The sequence below is a fragment of the Callionymus lyra genome, chromosome 2 (assembly GCF_982586985.1).
Source record: "Callionymus lyra chromosome 2, fCalLyr1.hap1.1, whole genome shotgun sequence".
In the NCBI taxonomy this organism is placed as follows: Eukaryota; Metazoa; Chordata; class Actinopteri; order Syngnathiformes; family Callionymidae; genus Callionymus; species Callionymus lyra.
This window is the reverse complement of record NC_141819.1, coordinates 2,705,518-2,715,954: the sequence shown is the minus strand read 5'-3', so window position 1 is coordinate 2,715,954 and position 10,437 is coordinate 2,705,518. Positions and strand designations below refer to the sequence as shown.

General features: G+C 34.3%; 1 protein-coding gene across 1 annotated transcript in view; it reads left to right on the top strand.

Moving 5' to 3' along the window:
- The first annotated feature begins 1,669 nt into the window (after window positions 1-1,669).
- Window positions 1,670-10,437, top strand: part of rgmd (RGM domain family, member D) — a 32,271-nt gene continuing 23,503 nt past the window's right edge. Inside the window, exons 1-3 of the mRNA XM_087781464.1 lie at window positions 1,670-1,847; window positions 8,255-8,714; window positions 9,031-9,071. Of these exons, the coding sequence (XP_087637590.1) occupies window positions 1,670-1,847; window positions 8,255-8,714; window positions 9,031-9,071 (679 nt within the window). The remainder of the gene's footprint in view (window positions 1,848-8,254; window positions 8,715-9,030; window positions 9,072-10,437) is intronic.

Sequence of the window (10,437 nt, the reverse complement as noted above, 5' to 3'; positions counted from 1 at the left end):
CTGCTCTAGTAGAAGAACTCACATTTCTCCTTCAAACTCTTCACTGGCTGCTCTAGTAGAAGAACTCACATTTCTCCTTCAAACTCTTCACTGGCTGCTCTAGTAGAAGAACTCACATTTCTCCTTCAAACTCTTCACTGGCTGCTCTAGTAGAAGAACTCACATTTCTCCTTCAAACTCTTCACTGGCTGCTCTAGTAGAAGAACTCACATTTCTCCTTCAAACTCTTCTCTGGCTGCTCTAGTAGAAGAACTCACATTTCTCCTTCAAACTCTTCACTGGCTGCTCTAGTAGAATAACTCACATTTCTCCTTCAAACTCTTCACTGGCTGCTCTAGTAGAAGAACTCACATTTCTCCTTCAAACTCTTCACTGGCTGCTCTAGTAGAAGAACTCACATTTCTCCTTCAAACTCTTCACTGGCTGCTCTAGTAGAAGAACTCACATTTCTCCTTCAAACTCTTCACTGGCTGCTCTAGTAGAAGAACTCACATTTCTCCTTCAAACTCTTCACTGGCTGCTCTAGTAGAAGAACTCACATTTCTCCTTCAAACTCTTCACTGGCTGCTCTAGTAGAAGAACTCACATTTCTCCTTCAAACTCTTCACTGGCCGCTCTAGTAGAAGAACTCACATTTCTCCTTCAAACTCTTCACTGGCTGCTCTAGTAGAAGAACTCACATTTCTCCTTCAAACTCTTCACTACTTTCTTTCAGGATCATTTTAAAATTCTTACTTTCAGATCTATTCATGGTCAGACCTTCCATCAGTGATCTGATCCAGATTTACACCCCAGCTCGGGCTCTGAGGTCTGTGGATCAGAATCTACTGATGGTTCCTGAGTTCCTGGTTCTTGTGTTTGTCTCAGTATTATCTTGATCTTTTAAGTATGTATTTTATTGAGTATTGTTTTGATTCTCTAAGTTCCTTGTGACCCTGGTCTGGAAAAGTTCTCCAAATATTACTTACTAACATTATAGTAAAAGATGTTTCAGGGTAAAAATGTATTTGACAAATATAAGATGAAATAAAGTTCACTTGAGGTATAAATACATATTTTTCAATTAGTACTGGAAGGATTTTGTTTGACCTCTGGTGACCTCAGAACCAAAACTAAATAAATTACAAATATTGTTAAATATCTCATTTAAAACTCATGTCATTCATTCATCTTCCAGCAGGTCGTCTCTCCAAGGTACTGGAGAGGATGATTTCAAAACATGGACTGGAAGGACGAGGATCTCACCTCAGGACCACTTGGATTGACCTCATTCCGGGACGAATCTCACCTCCAAGTGAAGAGAAGCGTGAGGAGAACATGTCAAGATGGTGGAACACGTTACCTTGCGTTTCTAATCTGACCTTTAAAGTATGTACTTTATTGAGTATTGTTTTGATTGTTTAAGTGCTTCGTGACCCTGGTCTGGAAAAGCTCTACAAATATAAATGAATTACTTACTTACAACACAAGGGATACCTCAAACACATTTGTTTTCAATGACCCTGCTTGTTGAAGAGGCAGGATGGATCTGTTGAAGGTCGTGGAAGCCTGAAGGTCAGCGGCAGACATCTGGACACACGTTAACACCAGATCACGAAATGATGTCCAGGACCGTGTTTCCATCCAACGCCTGGACCTTCTGCTCCTCTCAGAAGAGCCCTACCCAGATATGTGGGAACTAGACCCGGCGCTGAGGTCCGACAGCTGCCCGTCATGTGCTGCGAGTCCGAGCCGCTGTCTGTCCGAGCGCCGGCCGGAACCGTCAGTCGTCCAGCTGGACTCGTGGAGGGAGGCAGGGGCTCAGAACCCAGAGAAGACCACAGAGACTCTAGATGAACTGATCCGAGGTAAGTTAGTAAGACATGATGAACGACCTTGAGCCGCTGGTGTTGATCAGAAATCATTTGACCTTTTTCTTCTGAAGAGCAAACACTTAAAGCTCTCCTAGAATAGTGTATGAACGGATTAACCTTCAACCAACCGCGACATTCTTCGAATGCTTTTCATAGAAATGTTGTTTATTTATACTCGTCCGAAGCTATTGTCCACCTTCTGCTCGGGTCACATATCTGAGGAGGATCACAGGAGACCATCGTGGAAACAAAACATTTTCAAGTGGAATTTAACCAGAAGCCAACATTTAATGCTGCAGAAACAACATTTGAAGTATTTCACATTCAAACCATGTTAGTAACTCTTATGACTGTGTTCTCCAGATTTTGTATAAAAATTGTTTTCTGAACTGGTTCAGGCATTTTTTTTCAGTTTTTACCCCATTAATGAAGAATTTTTTAATGGTATATGTGTATCAGAGCAGTGAACGTACAGGTGAGGCACGACAGAGCTGCGCCTCACTTGTGACTGTGTGGTCCGATAAGAACCTGGTGATGTTTTCAGAATATCTTTAGTGTTTCTATGAACTTTACAGAAACATTTGCTTATAGGAGCAGGACTTTCTAATGTCTTTAATGTATTTGTGAGAGAATCGTTGCCGACCAGTTGATAAAGAAGTGAAGGAACCTCATTCAAAACCTATCTATGATATAATCAAACAATTTTCAACTATAATCCAACAATTTTCAACTATAATCAAACTATTTTCAACTATAATCCAACAATTTTCAACTATAATCAAACTATTTTCAACTATAATCCAACAATTTTCAACTATAATCAAACTATTTTCAACTATAATCCAACAATTTTCAACTATAATCAAACTATTTTCAACTATAATCCAACAATTTTCAACTATAATCAAACTATTTTCAACTATAATCCAACAATTATCAACTATAATCAAACTATTTTCAACTATAATCAAACAATTTTCAACTAATAATCAAACAATTTTCAACTATAATCAAACAATTTTCAACTATAATCAAACAATTATCAACTATAATCAAACAATTTTCAACTATAATCAAACAATTTTCAACTATAATCAAACAATTTTCAACTATAATCAAACAATTATCAACTATAATCAAACAATTTTCAACTATAATCAAACAATTTAAACTATAATCAAACAATTTTCAACTATAATCAAACAATTTTCAACTATAATCAAACAATTTTCAACTATAATCAAACAATTTTCAACTATATTCAAACAATTTTCAACTGTAATCAAACAATTTTCAACTATATTCAAACAATTTTCAACTATAATCAAACAATTTTCAACTATATTCAAACAATTTTCAACTGTAATCAAACAATTTTCAACTATATTCAAACAATTTTCAACTATAATCAAACAATTTTCAACTATATTCAAACAATTTTCATCTATAATCAAACAATTTTCAACTATAATCAAACAATTTTCAACTATATTCAAACAATTTTCAACTGTAATCAAACAATTTTCAACTGTAATCAAACAATTTTCAACTTTAATCAAACAATTTTCAACTATAATCAAACAATTTTCAACTATAATCAAACAATTTTCAACTATAATCAAACAATTTTCATCTATAATCAAACAATTTTCAACTATAATCAAACAATTTTCAACTATAATCAAACAATTTTCAACTGTAATCAAACAATTTTCAACTGTAATCAAACAATTTTCAACTATAATCAAACAATTTTCAACTATAATCCAACAATTTTCAACTATAATCCAACAATTTTCAACTATAATCAAACAATTTTCAACTATAATCAAACAATTATCAACTATAATCAAACAATTTTCAACTATAATCAAACAATTTTCAACTATAATCAAACAATTTTCAACTATAATCCAACAATTTTCAACTATAATCCAACAATTTTCAACTATAATCAAACAATTTAAACTATAATCCAACAATTTTCAACTATAATCAAACAATTTTCAACTATAATCAAACAATTTTCAACTATAATCAAACAATTTAAACTATAATCCAACAATTTTCAACTATAATCAAACAATTTTCAACTATAATCAAACAATTTTCAACTATAATCCAACAATTTTCAACTATAATCAAACAATTTTCAACTATAATCAAACAATTTTCAACTATAATCAAACAATTTAAACTATAATCAAACAATTTTCAACTATAATCAAACAATTTTCAACTATAATCAAACAATTTAAACTATAATCAAACCATTTCCAACTGTAATCAAACAATTTAAACTATAATCAAACAATTTTCAACTATAATCAAACAATTTAAACTATAATCAAACAATTTTCAACTATAATCAAACAATTTAAACTATAATCAAACAATTTTCAACTATAATCAAACAATTTTAAACTATAATCAAACAATTTAAACTATAATCAAACAATTTTCAACTATAATCAAACAATTTAAACTATAATCAAACAATTTTCAGCTATAATCAAACAATTTTCAACTATAATCAAACAATTTAAACTATAATCAAACAATTTTCAACTATAATCAAACAATTTTCAACTATAATCAAACAATTTAAACTATAATCAAACAATTTTCAACTATAATCAAACAATTTTCAACTATAATCAAACAATTTTCAACTATAATCAAACAATTTAAACTATAATCAAACAATTTTCAACTATAATCCAACAATTTTCAACTATAATCAAACAATTTTCAACTATAATCAAACAATTTTCAACTATAATCAAACAATTATCAACTATAATCAAACAATTTTCAACTATAATCAAACAATTTTCAACTATAATCAAACAATTATCAACTATAATCAAACAATTTTCAACTATAATCAAACAATTTAAACTATAATCCAACAATTTTCAACTATAATCAAACAATTTTCAACTATAATCCAACAATTTTCAACTATAATCCAACAATTTTCAACTATAATCAAACAATTTAAACTATAATCCAACAATTTTCAACTATAATCAAACAATTTTCAACTATAATCAAACAATTTTCAACTATAATCAAACAATTTAAACTATAATCCAACAATTTTCAACTATAATCAAACAATTTTCAACTATAATCAAACAATTTTCAACTATAATCCAACAATTTTCAACTATAATCAAACAATTTTCAACTATAATCAAACAATTTTCAACTATAATCAAACAATTTAAACTATAATCAAACAATTTTCAACTATAATCAAACAATTTTCAACTATAATCAAACAATTTAAACTATAATCAAACAATTTTCAACTGTAATCAAACAATTTAAACTATAATCAAACAATTTTCAACTATAATCAAACAATTTAAACTATAATCAAACAATTTTCAACTATAATCAAACAATTTAAACTATAATCAAACAATTTTCAACTATAATCAAACAATTTTAAACTATAATCAAACAATTTAAACTATAATCAAACAATTTTCAACTATAATCAAACAATTTAAACTATAATCAAACAATTTTCAACTATAATCAAACAATTTTCAACTATAATCAAACAATTTAAACTATAATCAAACAATTTTCAACTATAATCAAACAATTTTCAACTATAATCAAACAATTTAAACTATAATCAAACAATTTTCAACTATAATCAAACAATTTTCAACTATAATCAAACAATTTTCAACTATAATCAAACAATTTAAACTATAATCAAACAATTTTCAACTATAATCAAACAATTTTCAACTATAATCAAACAATTTTCAACTATAATCAAACAATTTTCAACTGTAATCAAACAATTTAAACTATAATCAAACAATTTTCAACTATAATCAAACAATTTAAACTATAATCAAACAATTTTCAACTATAATCCAACAATTTTCAACTAGAATCAAACAATTTAAACTATAATCAAACAATTTAAACTATAATCAAACAATTTTCAACTATAATCAAACAATTTTCAACTATAATCAAACAATTTAAACTATAATCAAACAATTTTCAACTATAATCAAACAATTTAAACTATAATCAAACAATTTTCAACTATAATCAAACAATTTTAAACTTTAATCAAACAAATTTAAACTTTAATCAAACAATTTTCAACTATAATCAAACAATTTTCAACTATAATCAAACAATTTTTAACTAAAATCAAACAATTTTCAACTATAATCAAACAATTTTCAACTATAATCAAACAATTTTCAACTATAAAACCCACAAACGCAAAAGGTCAAAGGTTAAGCTGCCTTGAACGGCCTCGGACCATCCGGGTCGCTCCGTGCGGCTCTTCATTTGTTTTACCCATCATCCCTCATCAGGACCAGTGTGACCCCGTGACCTCCAGGGTTAGGGTTACCTGTCAGTTGACTGTCCATTCATGAAGCGCTGAGTCAATATTTGCTCTGTCGTGTGTGTGTGTGTGTGTGTTAGTGTGTGTGTGTGTGTGTGTTAGTGTGTGTGTGTGTGTGTGTTAGTGTGTGTGTGTGTGTGTGTTAGTGTGTGTGTGTGTGTGTGTGTGTGTTAGTGTGTGTGTGTGTGTGTGTTAGTGTGTGTGTGTGTGTGTGTTAGTGTGTGTGTGTGTGTGTGTTAGTGTGTGTGTGTGTGTTAGTGTGTGTGTGTTAGTGTGTGTGTGTGTGTTAGTGTGTGTGTGTTAGTGTGTGTGTGTGTGTTAGTGTGTGCTGAGACACACGGTCGTGTGTCGGTGTCTTAAACAAATGAAATCCTCTGGATTTCTGTGACTTCAGGGAACAGAGTCAACAAATGCTCACCTGTTGAGAGTCAACAAATGCTCACCTGTTGAGTCAGCAGTGACTCCTCCCTCCTGTCATTCAGGTGCTGTAAGTGGGATCCTTGAGTTGAGATGTAATCTCTGAACACTCACACCAAAGTTTCCCTTATCTCAGCCCAGATAACACGTCCATGACAGCAGGAACCAGGAGCTCTCCTTCTGCTCGTGGTTATACTTGTGTTGTGAGCCTTCGAAGAACTACAGTTTTACATGCATTGAACGTACGTGTTATTATGGTATGTCACGAGCAGAGATACGTCTCTATGATTCACTCGTAGAATCTGGAATCCTCCAAGGACAGATTGGAATTCCAATATTCAGATCCCAGTTCAGTACTAGACTCCAATCTGTACTAGTAGGATTTGGAATAGTAGTAGTACAGTAACAGTACTAGTTCAGATCGGGATTCCTGATTCCAGATCCTACTGGACTCCAATCAGAACTTTTACAACAACATAAAGTGAAGTAAAATGACTGAAAAAAGGTCGCCTGACATTAGGAAAAAGGTTGGATGGACACGATTCTCACTGACCTTGAACCATGTTGCTCCGATCAAACGTCTCCTTCAGAAGTTGCTACAGAAGTAAAACCACGACATGCGTTTGCTTTGAAAGCCTGATGTTGTGTTTGCACGTCAATATGTCAATTATTTGAAATGAATGTTATCAGATGGACTGTGTTCACAGTGAGTCGTGAAGCGATGTTTGTCCGTCCAAGTATTCAAATAAACGCTGGAGAACGATCCTGGAGAAGAAGAAAACATTGAGCTGTGAAGTTCTCACCAGGTATCTATGGTTCCGTCTCGATTAAGGGAATGTTTCCTCCGATGATTCTACTCGTAGTTCTATTGTTCTGCTCCAAGTAGAACCTGCAAAAATGAAAAAAATACGTTTTAAAATACGTTTTGCTAGTACAATCTTCAGTTGTTACGGGTGGTCTGCACCTAGTACTACATGTTTTTTTATTTTTATTTTCAAATACTTTTTCTTCGATTAAATCTAACACTTCATTGATTGGCTGATGAGAAACGACAATAATTAAAGTATATGTAGGTAATAACTGCAGTACTTTTCACATATGAAGGAATTGTTTGAAAAACAATGACTAAAAATATAGATTTGTAATTTTTTGACTTTCATCATGTTACTCACAGCTTTACCATGAAGTTTTACCATTTTTAATTAGTTATAGTTGCCAATACCTCCTAAAAAAAAAGGGGTCACTATGAAAATAACCCTTAGTCGACACGAGGGTGAGAAGAAAATAAAAGGAATTAGAATTTTGGGTCAACGATCACTTAAGTACGTGATATTCTGACAGATACAAATACAAATTTGACAAAGTAGCATTTTATACATTTCACAAGCCTTTCCAATAGTAAAAAAGTTGGTTTAGTAACTGGAGTACGTTCAGTCGGTCTCGAAAATGAGTTTTTCATGGTCAGATTTAGGTGTTTGGAGATGAGATTCTTCTGTGCAGAGTTGAAATGAATTCTGCTGCGATAATACATGTCGCTGCTTCTCCTGATGTTCCACGACCTTCACTCTGAGCTACGTTAGCGTCGCGTCAGTTGAAGACCGTGAGGCTTTGGACGGACGTTCAAAGTACTTTACAGAAGGAAGACTGTCTCTGGTCCAAGGAAGAGACGGAGAAGAAGGTCCATGTGTCACGGTCCAATCAAAGACCTGGTTGCCGCTGAGATGTTCCTCCAGAGATGTTCCTCCAGCTTCCACCGGACCACAGCACACCGAGCCTAATAACAAAAACAAGCGTCCTGGTGTGGAGCGAGTCCCACAGTGTGAGGACCTTAATGAGGAACATGTGGAGCTGCCCAGACACACAGTCATAGGAAACCCAATCCCCCGGCCCTTTCAAGCGTTCCACCACCCATCCCCCTCTTTCTTCCTGCTCCTCTACTCCTGCGCTCAACTATTTAATAACTTCAACATCGTGTATCTTCCAGGAGCCTTCTTCGGTCTCCAGATGGATCCAGGTTTCTCCGAGCCGTCGTGGGGAACAAGCGACCCACTGTCGGCCGAGGAACACAATGGCTTTGTTTGCTCCTGATCCGGACACTTGAAGTGGAGCCGCTCGCCGACTCCGTCCGGCTTGTTTTAAAGTTGATAAAGACATATTTGCTCATGTAACGCAATCCCGTGGCGGGGAAACGTGGGAAGAAAGAAGGTCTTTCTGCCGGGAGCTCCGGGTCCCTTTCATGTGCTGAAGTCATGCTCGCCCTCCAGCTGGAGCGATGCAACCGTTGGCCTCGTCCTCCCAGACGTGTCCCGACGTCTGAAGGCTGAAAACGTTCAAATCAAGACTGACTTTTGGTGTTTGCTCCTGCAGGAGATGCTGTGGAAGGACTCCGTGGACAGACTCCCCGACAGGTGAGAGCTGCGAGGGGGTCGCCTTTAAACGCTTTATTTACAGCAGCTACAAATCTTCGCCCGGCGGCATGAAGTGTGATCATTGAGTGGATTTAAACCATGACTATAAAGCAGATCAACCAATATAAGCTAAATATATCAGGGTACAGCTCTCTCTGGGGGGTTACTCTTATAGATACACTAGCCCAGTGTGGCAGGAGCTGGACTATATACTATATATATATATATATAGTATATATCTCGATACATAGAGCCATCTGTGGTCTCTCTAATTTCTTTAAATTGACCACGACCACCACCATGTTCTAAAAAAGGCGCTTTACAAATGACTATTACCTACTTACTTACAATTCTATTGTATTTCAAGTGTCTTATCATAAGTTATCTCAAGACACTTTACAGTTGAAGTAAGACTATAGTTGATTAAGGAAAAACAGATCCAAGCAATTCAACAAAGAGCAAGACTTGCATATTATGCTACAAACCAACAAGTGAACTCCCATGATGCATTTCAACACACTGCTTTCATGACGCCTGATTGGTCACTACAATACTGTATTTTAATTCTACATCTTTGTTGCTGTCAAAAGTGATCCACATTTTTTTTTGGCTGGGCGGCAAAGCATTATGGGAGTTGTTCAGGTCCCCGTTTCTGAAAGGTACGGTACCTCACAAGTTTTTCTCCATTGATATATGCACTTTATATTTGCACTTTGTTGTCTCTTTGCACTTTGTTCTTGCTGGAAAATTGAGATTTTCCGAAGGAGATCTTCAGAGGGATTAGTAAAGTCTATCTAATCTAATCTAATGTTGAGGTTGCACATTCAATTAGATTAAATGACTTTAAAACAAAACAAGGTCACTTTCTTCATGGGTTTTCAGAAGATAGCCCCGGAAATAAACGAGGGATCACTGAATTTAGAGAAAAGAAGGTCTATAAGTCTTTGTCTTAAAGACTCCTGGACTGTTGGGCAAACAAATGTGGTTCAATTAAGGTTAAGTCGTGAATTTAAAAGTGTCTTATTTGATGAAGGTAAGAAGACACAGGGAGGACAGAAGACCTGATGAAGGTCAGAACAAGTTTCACATTCAATACGTATTAAAGAAACATGATTTTCCATCATTTCAGTTTCTTTCATCGAACTGTAAGACGATCGACCTGAACTCACTCGGTGCGACTTATACTCTGGAGCGACTTATGTGTGAAATTATTACCACATTATTATATCATTTCACATGTTATTCTCACACTAAACCACCAGAGGGCGCTCTAGGCCTGTGTTGATCATTTCCACGTAGAAGAGGAAGCATCTTCTACCTCCGGAGTTAGTTAGTTGTTTAAAAGTGACACGAGGATGAAGAGTTA